At 43.7% G+C, this 18,015-nt stretch overlaps 1 protein-coding gene across 6 annotated transcripts in view; it reads right to left on the bottom strand.

Moving 5' to 3' along the window:
- The window catches only part of acss2 (acyl-CoA synthetase short chain family member 2), a 115,639-nt gene that overhangs the window by 70,107 nt on the left and 27,517 nt on the right, over window positions 1-18,015 (bottom strand). The window contains exon 2 of one of the 6 annotated variants that reach the window (XM_070896209.1): window positions 7,427-7,561. The exons of the other annotated variants lie outside the window; for them this stretch is intronic. Coding sequence (XP_070752310.1) covers window positions 7,427-7,445 — 19 coding nt within the window. The 5' untranslated portion in view covers window positions 7,446-7,561. The remainder of the gene's footprint in view (window positions 1-7,426; window positions 7,562-18,015) is intronic. 6 annotated transcript variants of the gene reach the window in all.

Raw genomic sequence — 18,015 nt, 5'->3', positions numbered from 1 at the left:
GGGGGGGAAGGGAAGGGCCTGGCCGACGGGAAGAAGCCGGGCAGAAGACTTGGAGAGGGAGTGGACAGGACCCTGAAGGTGGGGGGGGGCGGGGGAGGAGCCTGAGCGGAGCGGGAGCTGGGGGGGGAAGCGACAGGCAGCGGAGCGGGAGCTCGAAGAGAGAGGTGCAGTCCAATCTTCGCCGCCCCAGTGAGCCCATTCAGCCAGGGCTAGGGGGCGGCGTGCTTCAGCCCCTCCCACACAGTTTCGGGCGCCTGGAGCTACTGCACATGTGCACACACTGCAGCGCGCATGTGCAGAAGTCCCGGCACTGTTTCCAGCGCCGAGACCTGGCTCCGTCCCCCACAGCTTGTGCTGCGCTGCGCCGAGGGCCTGGATCGACCTGAGGGAGGGGAGAATACCGAGTTAAGTTTTCAGCGCGGTTTTGAGCGCGTAAATCAGACGTGGCTCATGGGGCTGCGCCGTCCTAGGTGCGGCCTGAAACTTGACCCCATAGAATCTATACAGAATTATGGTGTGAACTGCTGCCCATCCCTTAGTGCTTTCATTACTCAAAGCAGAATATCATGATGTAAGTACTGCAGGATCATACAACAGTAGAATCATTCTTTGTCACCAGCAGAAAGTACAAAATGGGCAACTACTGACAGTTTGAAAAGTCTAAAGTGAGCTGGTGGTTGCTGGTCCAATCTTAAGCTAATACGGTTTTCTCCTTAGGTGCTGACTGCTCTGCTCTGCATTTCTGGCATTTTCTGTTTTATGTCAGTTGAACATCTTAGCTAAAGGAAGTCACTTCTGACAATGCAGCACCTCCCCCCCCACCACCCCCCTTCAGCACTGCATTGAAGTGGGAACGTGGATTACGAACTCAACAGCTCGAACCCACAACCTCTTGAGCCAACATGAGAAATTACACTTTCCCTGATCAAGAATCTACACAGTAGTGAGTGTGTCAAATCCTAACTATCAGCTTAGAATATTGGAGTGAGGCTTCAAGCCTCAATCTTCCGACTTGGGAGCTATTTGTGCTACAAATTGAGCTAAACTGACATTACAAAATTGTATGCAATATGCAATTATGGCAGTTGGAAGTAGAGTTTAGAACAGCGTCACAACTGGTTGTGCGGTCTTGAGGGCAGTGAGAGCAGAATATGCACTGTATCTTGAAGACGGTCTAATCTTTTCACAGCAGTGCCAATATTAGATCAGCTGTGCAACATAAAAGCGCATGCACCACTGACTGGTCGAATGTAGGACCAGACCCACGATTCCAATATAATGTTCTGCTCTGCTCTCAACTGTGTTATTGCTCATCTACAGCAAGGATAATACAGCAATGTGACAGTCAACCTGAATTGCATTTGTGCCTTGTTCACAATGGAATTAAAGCAGATAGTCTACACCCTTGATTGGGGAAGGATAAGGAAGCGAGGAGTGCAAGGGGGGAGGGGCAGGGGGTGTTAATATAGCAATTTCCAAGAAGTATTAATAATGTGCAAACTGATTTATTTAAATAAAAAGCAGAAGCAGCAGCAAAAAGGTTAACAAATGTAAAATGGGGACAATAGGTACAGATGAAGTGGATCTTGCACCATATTATGACAAGGTGCCACATAAAAGGTTACTGCACAAGATAAAAGTTTATGGGGTTGGGGGTAATATCTTAGCATGGATAGAGGATTGGCTAACTAACAGAGAACAGAGAGAGAGTCGGGATAAATGGTTCATTCTCTGGTTGGCAACCAGTAACTAGTGGGGTGCTGCAGGGATCAGTGTTGGGACCCCAACTATTTACAATCTATGTTAATGACTTGGAAGAACAGACTGAGTGTAACGTAGCCAAGTTTGCTGACGATACAAAGATGAAGCAATGTGTGAGGAGGACACAAAAAATCTGCAAAAGGACATAGACAGGCTAAGTGAGTGGGCAAAAATTTGGCAGATGGAATATAATGTCAGAAAGTGAGGGGTCATGCACTTTGGCAGAAAAAAAATCAAAGAGCGCGTTATTATTTAAATGGAGAAAGATTGCAAAATGCCGCAGTGCAGAGGGACCTGGGGGTACTTGTACATGAAACACAAAAGGATAGTATGCAGGTACAGCAAGTGATCAGGAAGGCCAATGGTATCTTGGCCTTTATTACAAAGGGGATGGAGTATAAAAGCAGGGAAGTATTGGTGAGGCCACACCTGGAATACTGCGTGCAGTTTTGGTTTCCATATTTATGAAAGGATATACTTGCTTTGGAGGCAGTTCAGAGAAAGTTCACTTGGTTGATTCTGGGGATGAGGGGGTTGACTTATGAGGAAAGGTTGAGTAGATTGGGCCTCTACTCATTGGAATTCAGAAGAATGAGAGGTGATCTTACTGAAACATATAAGATTGTGAGGGGGCTTGACAAGGTAGATAGAGAGAGGATGTTTCCACTGATGGGGGAAGACTAGAACCATAGGGCATGATCTTAAAATAAGGGGCCATCCATTTAAAACAGAGATGAGGAGAAATTTCTTCAGAGTTGTAAATCTGTGGAATTCGCTGCCTCAGAGAGCTGTGGAAGCTGGGATATTGAATAAATTTAAGACAGAAATAAATAGACAGTTTCTGTCTAAATGATAAAGGGATAAGGGGTTATGGGGAGCGGGCAGGGAAGTGGAGCTGAGTCCATGATCTGATCAGCCATGATCTTATTGAAGGTGGAGCAGGCTCGAGGGGCCGTATGGCCTTCTCCTGTTCCTATTTCTTATATTCCTATTATCTACCCCACCCTATTGTAAACCCAATGTAGTTTAAGAAGCAAATAGTCTTTTATATTGAAGTAACATAAAAGGAGTACATTTTTATAATTAAAATAATGCCATCTCAAAGGTTTGGATTTTACTATAGAATTAACGGTGAGGTTAACAGCGCTCACTATTATTCGCGTGAAAATCGGACAGCAACGTCCGACAACCGCAATTAAACGTGGAAATCCCAAAGTTGCTGGCCGAGATTTGACGTTCCTCCACAAGCCTCCTGAAAACGGCATCTCACCATCTGACTCACCATTCAAATACAATGAACAGCAGGAGAATCAGGAGGAAAACTCTCCACTGGCTGGAGTCATACCTAGCACAAAGGAAGATGGCTGTGGTTTTTGGAGATCAAACATCTCAGCCCCAGGATATCACTGCAAGAGTTCCTCAGGGCAGTGTCCCAGGCCCAAACCATCTTCAGCTGCTTCATCAATGATCTTCCCTCCATTTTAAGGTCAGAAATGGGGATGTTAGCTGATGACTGCAGTGTTCAGTTCCATTCGCAACTCCTCAGATAATGAAGCAGTCCGTGCCCATATGCAGCAAGTCCTGCACAACATTCAAGCTTGGGTTGATAAGTGGCAAGCAAAATTCACGCCACACAAGTGCCAGGCAATAACTATCTCCAACAAGAGAAGTCTAACCACCGCCCATTGACATTCAATAGCATTACCATCGCCGAATCCTAGGAGCTAGGTGGAATGATTAAAGAAAGACTTGCATTTATATAGTGTCTTTGATGACCACCGTACCTCTCAAAAGCGTTTTACAGCCAATGAAGTATTTTTGGGGTGTAGTCACTGTTGTAATGTAGGAAATGCAGCAGATTATTTGCGCACAAGCAAACTCTCACAAACAGCAATGTGATAATGACCAGATAATCTGTTTTTATAATGTTATTGAGGGATAAATACTGGCCAGGACACTGGGGCTAACTCTCCTGCTCGTCTTCAAAATTGCCATGGGATCTTTTACGTCAACTTGAGAGCAGACAGGACCTCAGCACTGGAGTATTTGCCGAGATTTTTGTGTGCTCAAGTCCCTTGAGTGCGACTTGAACCTGCAACCTTCTGACTCAGAGGTGATTGTGCTATTATTGTAAAAGCTTCTTTAGGTTATGTAAAAAGGAAGAGATTAACGAAAGTAAATGTGGGTCCTTTACAAGTAGAGATAGGGAAATAAAGAAATGGCTGTGACTAAACAAATATTTTGTATCTGTCTTTACTGAAAACACAAAAAACTTTCTGGAAATAGCGGGGAACCAAAGGTCTCGTGAAGATGAGGAACTGAAGAAATAATGCCGGAAAAATTAATGGGACTAAAAGCCGACAAATCCCTGGGCCTGATGGCCTACTTCAAGGGTTTTAAAATATTTCCTTACATTCTAGAACAGTTCCCACACTATTCAAGAATGATAGGAGAGAAAACAGGGAACTATAGACCACTTAGCCTGACATCAGTAGTAGGGAAAATGCGAGAATCTATTATTAGGGATGTAGTAACAGGCCACTTAGAAAATTATAATGTGGTTGGGCAGAAGCAACGCAGATTTATGAAAGGGAAATTGTGTGTCAAATTGGTTCATTTTTTGTGGTTAAACTAGCAGGGTAGATAAGGGGAACCAGTGGATGTAGTGTATTTGGATTTTCAGAAAGCATTGATAAGGTGCCACACAAGAGGCTATTACACAAAATTAGGGCTCATGGGATTGGGGGTAATATTTTAGCATGGATTGAGGATTGGTTAATGGACAGACAACAGGGAGCAGGAATAAATGGGTCATTTCCGATCGGCAGGCTGTCACTAGTAGGGTGCCGCAAGGATCAGTGCTTGGGCCTCAGCTACTTGCAATCTAGATCAATGATTTAGATTAGGGGAGTGTAATGTATCTAAGTTTGCTGACTATGCAAAGCTAGGTGGGAAAGTAAATAATGAGGAGGATGCAAAGGGATATAGACAGATTGTGAGAGTGGGCAAGAACATGGTAGATGGAATACAAGAACAGGAGTAGCAGGAGGCCATTTGGCCCCTCAAGCCTGCTCCACCATTTAATAAGGTCGTGGATGATCTGATCATAGACTCAGCTCCACTTCCCTGCCCGCACCCCATAACCCTTTATTCCCTTATCACTCAAAAATCTGCCTATCCGCCTTAAATATATTCAATGACCCAATCTCTCCACAGCTCTCTGGAGCAGATAATTCCACAGATTTATGACTCAGAAGAAATTCCTCATCTCAGTCCTAAATGGGCGGTCCCCTTATTCTGATACTATGCTTCAAACGTAATGCTGAGGCTTCATGGTCCCACACCTACTTTAATCATGAAGACAAAAGGTTTGGACACTCTTGCTTTAAGGCCACAATGTCTAATTGTTATAGAAGAGATGAGCCCAAGGAGGACAAGATCCAAGCATTTGAAAGGATGTGACGTGGCTGTGAATGAAATATTGAAACATTCCATATGATGGCATGCAAAGTACCTTCACACATTCTACATGCTTAAAAGGATGATGCAATTCAAGTAGAAGGATTTGGGGTAAGATGGGGAATATCTGTGCGAAGGAATAGCAGAATCAGCTCCAAATAGGCACTTTGGTAGTTGTGAAGGAAAGCTCAATGTCAGTAAGTGACTGAATTGACTGTTGTCAAAGGGGCACTAATGGCAGAAGTTCTTTTTAATATATACATAATGTATACTTCTTCTAGCTCTATTTTCTTGGCTGACTTTTGAAAGTAACATTTTAGGTTTACCTCATTTTTATCTTCTTCGAATCAAGCAGAGTCAGCATGAAAGGGAAATCATGTTTGACAAATTTGGTGTTCTTTGAGGATGTAACGAACAGGGTGGATAAGGGGGAACCAGTGGATGTGGTGTATTTGGATTTCCAGAAGGCATTCGATAAGGTGCCACATAAAAGGTTACTGCACAAGATAAAAGTTCACCTGGTTGGGGATAATATATTCGCATGGATAGAGGATTGGTTAACAGAAAACAGTCAGGATAAATGGGTCATTTTCCAGTTGGCAAACAGTGACCTTGAGGTGGCTGAACAGTCCAATGAGAGCCACGTGGGACAGACAGTCGTTGAGGGAAAGGGTGGGTGGGGAGCCTGGTTTGCCGCACGTTCTTTCCGCTGCCTGCGCTTGTTTTCTGCATGCTCTCGGCGATGAGACTCGAGGCGCCCAGCGCCCTCCCGGATGCACTTCCTCCATTTAGAGCGGTCTTTGGTCAGGGACTCCCAGTGGGGATGTTGCACTTTATCAGGGAGGCTTTGAGGAGTTTCCTCTGTCCACCTTTGGCTCGTTTGCCATGAAGGAATTCAGAGTAGAGCGCTTGCTTTGGGAGTCTCCTGTCTGGCATGCGAACGATGTGGCCTGCACAGCGGAGCTGATCAAGTGTGGTCAGTGCTTCAATGCTGGGGATGTTGGCCTGGTCAAGGACACTAACATTGGTGCGTCTGTCCTCCCAGGGGATTTGCAGGATCTTGCGGAGGTGGGATCAACAGTATCCATTTAGTATGGATTATCTTCCTGACGTAAGGTTTCAGATAAGCGAGCATTGGGTAAATATGATTTGAACGCCAAGAGGTTAAGTCCTGAAATCAAAAAAAAATGGGTCTTCCCAAGGACAATATTAGTGAATTGCAGTCATTTTAGTTTCAGGCTGCAGTAGTGTGGGAGAGATCCAAGCTTCATTCACGTGGTCTTACTACAAAATAATGTTATTTAGAAAAATATGAATTGACAGCAACCATTTAGTAGCACTTAGATCCTGGAATAAGATGTCAGAATCAAAATCATCTGTTTAGAGGGGACAAAAATTGTTTCGAAAGATGCAATAGCCTGTCACCAGCAGAATAGCACTAACTCGTGGTTGTTGAGCCTGACAAAACCAAGTAAGATGCAGAGGTGTCAATTCTAATTGGCTCAATATCTCTGTAACCTCCTCTAGCCCTACAACTCTCTCCGATCTCCTCCAGCCCTACAACCCTCCCACATCACCTCCAGCCCGACAACCCTCCCACATCTCCTCCAGCCCAACAACCCTCCCACATCTCCTCCAGCCCTACAACCCTCCCACATCTCTGTGCTCCTCCAATTTTTGCTTTGTGCATCCCCGATTTTAATGGTTCCACAATTGGTAGCCGTGGTTTCAGCTGCCTGGGCCCTAAACTGAAATTAGCTCCCTAAACCTCTCCGCCCTCTCTCTTCTCCCTTCAGACATTCAGTAAAACCTACTCTCTGAATAAGCTTTTGGTCACCCGTTCTAATATCTCATGTGGTTCAATGTCAAATTTTGTTTGATAATCGCTTCTGTGAAACGCTTTAGGCCATTTTACTACCAAATGCAAGTTGTTGTTGCTGTCGTTGAGTGAATGCTCCATTACCTTTACCAACAGACTGCCAAGTTTGAAGAACCCAGCAATTTGATGTGTCTCACTCGGTGTTACCTCAGAGAAATATCTCCAAGAAAGGCGGTGCAAACACTTAACTTTTAATGAGTATTGCTGTTTAATTAAAATAAATATATTTTTTTGCATTAAATGCCTTTTTAGCACCACTAGTCTTGGTCATTTTGTTTAGCATACAAAGAAAATATTAAGCAGTTATAAAAAAAAAAAATTTTTTACTTTTTCCATCTTCATTCATATTCTTACTACCTCTGAAGAATTATTTCTTTCATGTTTCCAGTAGACATTTTAGGCAGTCCGCTTAGACTCTGAGTTCGATCATGACTCCAATTTTAATTTCACAAGGTCATCCACCTTGGGAAAAAAAACAGTAAAAGGGAATATTATTTGAATGGGGAGAAATGCTGTGGTGCAGAGGGACCTGGGGTCCTTGTGCATGAAACTCTTTTTGGAGTTTATCTGCAAAAACAAAAGACATTAAACCGTGCCACCCTACCTGGGTGACATACCAGACATTTACAAGGCCCTTTTTTTTTCCTTTTTTTTTGTGTTTTTCTTTTTTTTTTGGTTTTTTTTTGGGGCACTAAAATCACATTTTTCCCCAGTGCCCCCTATAAAAGGGAAGGGGGACACTAAAAGCACCGGCAATTAAAACAAATTAAACTTTAAAACGTAAAATCAAATTAAAATTTGGTTGCCGGGCGTGATGATGCACTCCAGTCCCTCCGGTGCCCACCTCTCGCGGAAGGCCGCGAGCGTACCGGTGGACACCGCGTGCTCCATCTCCAAGGACACCCTGGACCGGATGTAAGAGCGGAAGAGAGGCAGGCAGTCAGGTTGAACGACCCCCTCGACCGCCCGCTGCCTGGACCGGCTGATGGCACCCTTGGCCGTGCCCAGGAGCAGTCCTACGAGGAGGCCTTCAGACCTACCCGCTCCCCTCCGCACAGGGTGCCCAAAGATCAGGAGAGTGGGACTGAAGTGCAGCCAGAATTTCAGGAGCAGCCCCTTCAAATAATGGAACAGGGGCTGCAACCTCGTGCACTCAATAAAAACATGGAACACGGACTCCTCCAGACCGCAGAAATTGCAGGCGGCCTGGGAAACGGTTAGTTTGCAGGTGCAGCAGGTAATCAGGAAGGCAAATGGAATGTTGGCCTTCATTGCGAGAGGGATGGAGTACAAAAGCAGGGAGGTCTTGCTGCAACTGTCTAAGGTATTGGTAAGGCCGCACCTGGAGTACTGCGTGCAGTTTTGGTCACCTTACTTAAGGAAGGATATACTAGCTTTGGAAGGGGTACAGAAACGATTCACTAGACTGATTCCAGAAATGAGGGGGTTACCTTATGATGATAGATTGAGTAGACTGGGTCTTTACTCCTTGGAGTTCAGAAGGATATGGGGTGATCTTATAGAAACATTTAAAATCATGAAAGGGATAGACAAGATAGAGGCAGAGAGGTTGTTTGCACTGGTAGGGGAGACTAGAACTAGGGGGCACAGCCTCAAAATACGGAGGAGCCAATTTAAAACCGAGTTGAGAAAGAATTTCTTCTCCCAGAGGGTTGTGAATCTGTGGAATTTTCTGCCCAAGGAAGCAGTTGAGGCTAGCTCATTGAATGTTTTCAAGTCAAAGATAGATAGATTTTTAACCAATAAGGGAATTAAGGGTTAACGGGAGAGGGCGGGTAAGTGGAGCTGAGTCCACGACCAGATCAGCCATGATCTTGTTGAATGGCGGAGCAGGCTCGAGGGGCTAGATGGCCTACTCCTGTTCCTAATTCTTATGTTCTTATGTTCTTATACGTTACCACCAACCAACACCACCTCCCTCTCCGTGCACATGATGTCTGCTAAAACAATCTTTTCCGGCTCTGGCTGACTCTCGTGCTGAGACTATAGTGACTAGATAAGCACGTTGCTATGTTTTACAGCGTGAGAGTTAGCCAGAGCTATTTTAGTAGATAGCAGATAAGTGGCAAGAACAGAGCAAGGGAGTGGGAAAAAAAGCAATATCTGCTCAAAAAGCAGATCGTTGGCGACATTGCTAATCGGTGTTACATTTCAATTCATCATGAAAACTTTATCTAAATTCCTTTCTCCAGATACAAGAGTCAGTAGAATGCTGTCACTACATTTTGCAACTTGTGAATCACATTACTTCTCCTTTAACTTCAAACATCTCATAAGATCTTGGTATCCATACCTTTCAAGGCATTCGCTGCTTTAAAAACTTTGCTTTAGAAACTGTGCAACCTCTAAACTGAAATTCCTAATGACAGATCCTAAACTCTTAGTGAAACTGTTAGTTGCTGTGGTTTTGAAAGCTTGTGACCGCCTCAATCTCTGAATAATTCACTGGAGCACTGGTGTATGGGAAATGGTAGTGAATAGCAAGTTCAGACATACCTACTAAATTGCTTTTGCTCATAAATCTTTCACTGTTTATAATTATCAGTATTAACAATTGACATTATGGAAAGATATACCAGAAGACCCAACATTCAAAGAAATAATGCAGTACCTGACCATTACTTTTGCCAATATACTAAATAAAGCTTGATAAAAATCTATACACTAATACAAGATTGGTTTAAAAATTGCACCGCTCGTGAGTTAGGACAGTAAGCAGATGTGAAAAATTGATTTCAGTTTTATTAAAAGGAAGCTTTCTTTGCGAATTTTATATAACCACAAGTGATTTATCTATAAATTCACTACTAGAAAATAGCAGATTTTTTAAACATGGAATTTTCTTCAGGTGTCCGTCTTTTGAACAAAGAAAAATTCACAGAAGACCCTTTTCCAAGCCCACAATTCCCCCACGTCCCTCCTTGAACGCACTATTCCTCTGACTCTGGCCTCTTGTGCATACCCCCCACTTTGCTCCACCACTGGCATCCATGCCTTCAGCGGTCTCGACCCGACACTCTGGAAATTCCCTCCCGAAAGCCCTCTCCACCTTTAGGATCCTCCTCTTTTGGCCAAGCTTTTGGTTACCTCTCCTATCTTGTGAAAGACACAATATAAATGTGAATTTATATTTTTCCAGAGAGCATGTAGGGCTGGATAACTATAATGAGCAATATTTTCGCTCCGCACTGAGCAAGAATTCAGCCCTCAACCTCCTCCACCCTCAGAGCAAGACACGACACCCAACCCAGAGGAGCAGATTCCAAACAGAAATTACAGATTTATTCTGTACAGATTCTACAAATAACAGTAACTGCATGAAAATGTTCATGCAAGGGAGCGTGCTATTTGCCCAAGGATGCATCTCTTATCCTCCCCACTCTCTCGAATGTGGAGTCCATCTTTACAAATCTATAACCGTGCAAGACATCTAAATAATGCGCAGATCTCAGTTTTATAATGTGCATAATAGTCTATTAATACATGACATTATATAAAGGCATTGGAATTCCCACAAGACTACAGAAAGTAAAGTATATTTAAACATACCATAAAACCAAACTACATACTGTTATAGTTAATTTATTGCCTTACAACTTTCTGGTTTCACATTTCATTCATAGGTGGAACATCTGAATGTACAGTACAAGGTGGTTTCAGTATTCCAACAACATATTGCAGCATAATGCATTGAGTAACCACAAAAGAATCCAGATTATTTTAAATTGAGAAATCTGGATGAAGTACAAGATTGCCTAAGGAAGCAAAGACTGTAGAAGTTCATTGCCGAGCCCCTTACACCTGGTGTGCATCGGGAACAGATTCCCCAATTATGGGACACTAAAACCAGTGACCCGTTTGCCAGGAGCGCTGTAATAAACCCCAGAGCCAGTGCATCTCCCATATTCTAGGCTCAGTATGGTGCCAGTTTTGATGTAAATGAGGGCTCCTCCCAATAATGTAAATGGAGGACCCAAGAGCACTGCAGACATGTTAAGTATTTATTAATAAAAGACTTTGTTTTTAAGTCCACTTTTGCATGCAGGGTAACCCTCATTTTCCAAAAAAAAAACCCTTCCATCTGCCATTTGTCTTCTTTGGCTTCCAATGGAAGGGCACTTGTTTAGTGTGTTGGGGGCAGAGAATAGCAAAAATGGCAATCAGCATCCCTATGTGATACACTCATAATAAATGGTCAGACTGAGTACTGTGTGTAATGAGCAGGTGTGACCTTAGCTCCTTTATTAAGGTTCCAGAGTGCAGGTACCTCATGGGTGGCCTGCTTATATACTGTGCTCCCAAGGTATTCTCGGATCCCTTGGGAATCCAAAAGGTAGGCTCTCTGGTGGTCCGGTGTGATGCAGGTTACAAGGGGTTAAATACATAACACTATGTGCCACTAAGAATTTCAGGTTTTCACCTCAGGAGGCAGCAAACCCCAACTGCAGGTCAAAGAAATTTTAAGGAAGTTATCTTCCAAATCATTGACTAAGACAGCATTGAGCTGATGAGAAGTCAGAGGCCAACTCCAAGCTCGGGGTCAGTACTTTACTGCTCAAGCTCTTTCTTCTCAACTTACTTCCCTGAAAGCATACACACGTACAACATAGCATGTGACACATGACTGTAGCTTACAGCCCAGTGTTGCCTTAGAAAACTTGCATTTATATAGCGTCTTTCACGACCATCAGACATCTCAAAGTGCTTTACAGCCAATGAAGTACTTTTTGAAGTGTAGTCACTGTTGTAATGTGGGACACACGGCAGCCAATTTGCACACAGCAATGCGATAATGATCAGATAATCTGTTTTTGTTATGTTGATTGAGGGATAAAAATTGACCAGGACACCGGGGATAACTCTCCTACTCTTCTTCGAAATAGTGCAATGGAATCTTTTACGTCCATCTGAGAGAGCAGACGGGGCCTCGGTTTAAAGTCCCAGCCGAAAGAAAGCACCTCCGACAGTACAGCGCTCCTTCAGCACTGCACTGGAGTGTCAGCCTAGATTTGTGCGCTCAAGTACCTGGAGTGGGACTTGAACCCATAAACGTCTGACTCAGAGGTGAGTGTGCTACCCACTGAGCCACAGCTGCAATATCGGAATGAATGTTCTTCGTTGCCTCCTTTAGATTTGCTGAATGGGTCAGGCATAGCCAGTATCTCACAGAATTTGCACCACAAACTCCTAAGCTTCACAAACATCATTTCAGGTATGCTCGTCCTGGGGACTTCGTTAATGAGTTAAAGGATTCATCAGGTTGTGCACAGAGCGCAGCTGGTCGGGACCATGTGATAGCAGCAGAGAAGAACGAACCAGCTTGCATCTACCTTCACCTGTTTATCGCAGGAAACGGGACCTCAAAGCCTGCTTTAAAGTAAACTAGAGAGAATGAGTTTCTGTGCTCTGTAAGCAATCACACGAGACTATCTGAACCATACAGCAGCTAATGGGTACACTAACCACATTTGTGCAGTTTTTAAATAAATGGAAATGCAAACTACCATGGAGCAAGCAGCAATTTCACAAACACAATCAGCAGAGCATTATAGTGAGCACAACACCTGGTTACAACAACAATGTTTGAACAATGGGAGTGGATGAGAAAAAATAACAGGTTTTTGCCATTTTACCACTCCTTCTCTCATTCAGTTCCTCCCTGAAGTCTCATTTAACATTATTGTAAGCCTCCTGTTGCGCAAATTGGCTGCCGCGTTTCCTACATTACAACAGTGACCACACTGTACATTCATTAGCTGTAAAGCGCTTTGAGACGTGCGGTGGTTGTGAAAGGCACTATATAAATGCAAGTCATTCTTTCTTACTTTGTCAATGTCATCCCACCATCAATGAATAATCTTACATCTGTCCACATCTTACAATTGTCTGCATTTAACATTCTTAAATTCATTCCAACACAACCATTTCCAGAAATACTTCCCATAATGCTGCAGTGATTGGACACCTCACAATCTGCACTGAAACATTAAAGCTGTTTGCAAGAGCAAAAAAAAGGAAATGACACAGCTGCAGTTATGTAGCAAAGGAGAATAGATCTGGGCTCTGCAGATGTTAATTAGAAATTTGAAGAACTATAGTTTTGGGAAGGTGTATTAAAAGGAGGAAGTGCTGCATTTTCACAAGCATTCTCCTGTGTAAAGAATTCCTCGCACAGTATTTTATGTATGAAGCAGAGTGAAAAAGCAAAATTATAATACAACAGTAAAGCTATTGAAGAAAAAATGATAATCTATTTGAATTACCGCACTATCATTCCAGATCTCCACTGTTCTTGTAACAGGTCAGTCATACAATAAAGACTCTCACAAAAGGACTATCCATTGGCATAAAAGTAGCGTGTGTGATGGCCAGTTTTTAATACCTGGTTCTTCAAAGACGGAAGCCGAGCTTTCGGGACTGGTCAGGTTTACCTGCTGAGGTCAATGCCATGGGGGACTCAGCCTGGAACTCTAGCCACCCAGCATCATTAATCTGAAGGAACGCAGGCAGGGATGCAACATTTGCTTGTAGTATGTATTGGCCTGTTCTTAGTCATTTTGACATGACCAAGTACCTGCCTCCTGGGAAAGCCAGGATTAAACTAACAGCCCTATATCGTCAATGCACACAGTATTTTGCTCCGTGACAAACCTACACTCACCTGTATGCTCCAATCTCAGACTTAATGAGATTTCTGAGTCTCCAATACAAATCTGGTTTGCTTAGGGAGTGTCTGGTTGATATGAGATTTGGACTAGAAAATTTGGTTGGAGAGTTTCTCAGGCATTAATGTCGGGTGGACGCTTAATTTAGCCCCGGAAATCTTTTAGCGACAGAAACAGCAAAGTTCAGTTTTTGCGTCCTGAGTGTGGAGCGGAGCGTTAAGGGAAGCGTTCCACACTTCTCTTGAGCACTAAGTCGGGTGAGCAACTGAATATCCCATGCTAAAGAGCTGGCATTGTAGCAATCAAAGAGAGGCTTCCCTGCAACAAAAAAAAAATCATAAAAAACATTCCTTATACATTACTCACCCCAAAAAGATTTAATCGCAAAAAAAAAATAATCACACTTACCTCATGCAGTCATTCCTTCCCTTAGCGCCCCAGGACAGCTCTTTATGCTAGCATTCTCTGACGGTGTCATTACGGGTGTCGCACAAACCAATGTTGCATCCATGTCAATACCAGGGGCATTGCACACCGGCACTACGCTCCCGGGCGATATTCCTCAGCGCCGCCAGTGCCGGCACACTGAATTTGCCGAGCGGTGCGAATGTCGACGCTCGTGGCTGCAAACCTTTTAGTGTCCGTATGCAACCAAACTTCTCCCCCATAGTATGATAAAGCATAATGGATTCTATCATCAGTTTGCTCCCATAAAGGTGCAAAGCAAATAAAAGACACGAAGTCAAGTGTTCAGTGGCCAATCAGTAGGTGGGCTTTGGTAACATTCAACAAAATGCATCAGTCCTTCACCCGTCAAATCACAGACAATAAATTTAGTAGAGCTTTGTGTTGCCATTTGGTAAATACTAGTGACAGTATATTAGTTATATCAACTATATTATTCAAACAAAAATGGCACAGCAATTAATCTAGGATACTTTCTCACCAGACGACAATTACCCAGCAACACGAGTGACTAAAACAGACAGCAAATACTGTAGATCATAGAAAGTTACAGCATGGAAGGAGGCTATTTTGGCCCATCGTGTCCGCACCGGCCGACCAAGAGCTATCCCGCCTAATCCCACTTTGGCCCGTAGCCCTGTAGATTACGGCACTTTAAGTGCACATCCAACTATCTTTTAAATGTGGTGAGGGTTCCTGTCGCTACCACCCTCTGGGTGAAGATATTTCCCCTCATATCTCCTCTAAACCTCCCCACAATTACTTTAAATCTATGCCCCCTGGTTGTTGAGCGCTCTGCCAAGGGGAATAGGTCCTTCCTATCCACTCTACCCAGGCCTCTCATAATTTTATACACCTCAAATCAGGTCTCTCCTCAGCCTCCTCTGTTCCAAAGAAAACAGACCCAGCATCTCCAATCTTTCCTCATAGCCAAAATTCTCCAGTCCAGATGCTGGAAAATCTGAAATGCACACAGATACTGCTGGGACGAGGGGGCAGTAACAGAAAAATGGAGGCCTGTAATTGGGCGGAGGGCAAGGATAATTAAATGACAGAAATGTCTGGCTCTGTATCTGTTTATAAGCTGTCCACATTTTAATATCTTGCAGTTCTGAAGAAAGGTAATTGGCCTGAAACATTAATCCCATGTTTCTCTCTTCACAGATGGCCCCTGACCTACTGTGTGGTTCCAGTATTTTTAGTTTTTAATTTCAAACACTGATGACTGTCTGGCAATCACAAAGTCCTGATCACTGCAGAGTTTGTAGCAATCACAAAATGCTACTTTTACATTGTCCATCAAAAGGTATCACTGAGCAGGTGAAGGACATTCTGCGAGGGGAAGGGGAGCAGCCAGAGATTGTGGTCCATGTTGGAACCAGTGACATTGGTAGGAAAAGTGTTGAGGTCCTACAGGCGTTGTTTAAGGAGCTAGCAAAATGATTGCAGAACAGGAACTCAAAAGGTTCTAATCTCTGTTGTTGCAGGGAGGTTAACCAGTGCTGTGGGGGAGGACTTAAACTAATCTGATAGGGGGAGGGGCAAGAGGACGCAGCAGGAGAGGAGAGAGGAGGTGCACAGAAAACTAGGAGGAATAGACAAACGGCAACAGGACAAAGCAGAAAGAGCAGGAATTAGATGGAGGGAAAAAAGCAAAGCAGACTAGCATGGTATTGGAATGAGTATGTGATAATGCGAGGAGTGTTACAAATAAGGTTGACGTGCAAGTTGGGTTATGATATAGCGGCTATAACGGAGACCTGGCTTAAACACGGGCAGGAAAGGAAAAAAGATAGGAGAGTGGATGGCAGTACTGATCAAAGATAATATTACAGTTATACAGAGGGATGGCATACTAGAGGGTTCAAAGTTTGAATCTATTTGGTTAGGGTTAAGGAACAGAAAAGGAGTGGTTACTTTGCTGGGCTTTTTACTAGAGACTCCAAAATAGTGAGAAGGAGAAAGAGAAAATCTGTAGGTACATTTCTGAGAAATGTAAAAATAATACAACAGTAATAGCAGGGGGACTTGAATTACCCCAATATAGATTGGGGATAAAACAGAGTAAAAGGCAAGGAGGGTGAAGAATTCCTAAAATGAGAACAGGAGAACTTCCTTAATCAGTATGTTTCTTGCCCACTGAGGAAGGAAGCAGTGCTGGATCTAGTTTTGGGGAAGGAAGTTGAGCAAGTGGAGTGTGTTTCAGTGGGAGAACATCTGGGTAAGTGAGATCATAATATAATCAGCCTGGAAAGTTGGGCCCTCACAGGACAGCCAGGTTACAGGAAGACTGGCTGTGCGTTATAAAACATAATGCAGGAAAGTTCTCCTGTGTACAAGCTGAAGTGTGAAAGCAATTCATTAACAACTTCTCAACATTCGCTTTGCTGAAGTGGGGAAATGTGCTTTAGGCCAGAGCTAGAAGATAAAAGCTGGGCATAGGGCTGGAGGAGACTACCCTTTGTGGAGGGCAACAGTTCTCACTTGTGCTCCAGGGATACTAGCCCTTTCCATAGCTCACTCCATCTCATCTTTATAACCTCCTCCAGTCCCACACCAAGTTTTCATCCTCCACTATTCTGACTCTGGACTACTGTGCATAATCCTCCCCTTCCATCTTTTCCCCAGCTCCAACTTTAGTGGCATAGCCTTCAGCCATTACACTGTGCACTCGAATTCTCTTCCAAAACCTCAATCTAGCCACCTCTAGCTAGGTCTTGGTCCAGTGGCAAAGATTGACCATGACACAAGGGACTGCCTATACCACTACGACTAGTAGTTACATATCTTCATCATCTACACTGGTTGTTCTCTCCTGCTCAAACAGCATTTGTTCAGCTTCTCCATTTATTCAACACCACCAGCTTGCAAGCAAGCCTGGCCACACCTGTATGAATACGTGCAATTGAGGTAATTTTGTTTTTAAAAATAAAAGAACAGGAGTTGGCCATACAGCCCCTCGAGCCTGCTCAGCCATTCAATAAGATCATGGCTGATCTGATCAAGGATTCAGCTCCACTTCCCTGCCCACTCCCCATAACCCCTTATCAATTAAGAAACTGTCTATTTCTGTCTTAAATTTATTCAATGTCCCAGCTTCCACAGCTCTCTGAGGCAGCAAATTCCACAGATTCACAACCCTCAGAGAGAGAAGAAATTTCTCATCTCTGTTTTAAATGGGCGGCCCCTTATTCTAAGATCATGTCCTCTAGTTCGAGTCTCCCATCAGTGGAAACATCCTCTCTGCATCCACCTTGTCAAGCCCCCTCATAATCTTATATGTCTCGATAAGATCACCTCTCATTCTTCTGAATTCCAATGAGTAGAGGCCCAACCTACTCACTCGTTCCTCATAAGTCAACCCCCTCATCCACAGAATTCAATCGAGTGAACCTTTTCTGTACTGTCTCCAAAGCAAATATATCCTTTTGTAAATATGGAAACCAAAACTGCACGCAGTATTCCAGGTGTGGCCTCACCAATACCTTATATAGCTGTAGTAAGACTTCCCTGCATTTGGAAAGAGGTGACATGATAGGTCCAAGTCAGCATGGATTTGTGAAAGGGAAATCATGCTTGACAAATCTTCTGGAATTTTTTGAGGATGTTTCCAGTAGAGTGGACAAGGGAGAACCAGTTGATGTGGTGTTTTTGGACTTTCAGACGGCTTTCGACAAGGTCCCACACAAGAGATTAATGAGCAAAGTTAAAGCACATGGGATTGGGGGTAGTGTGCTGACGTGGATTGAGAACTGGTTGTCAGAC

Source organism: Pristiophorus japonicus, chromosome 12 (genome assembly GCF_044704955.1).
Source record: "Pristiophorus japonicus isolate sPriJap1 chromosome 12, sPriJap1.hap1, whole genome shotgun sequence".
NCBI lineage: Eukaryota > Metazoa > Chordata > Chondrichthyes > Pristiophoridae > Pristiophorus > Pristiophorus japonicus.
This window is presented reverse-complemented; position numbering and strand designations above follow the sequence as displayed.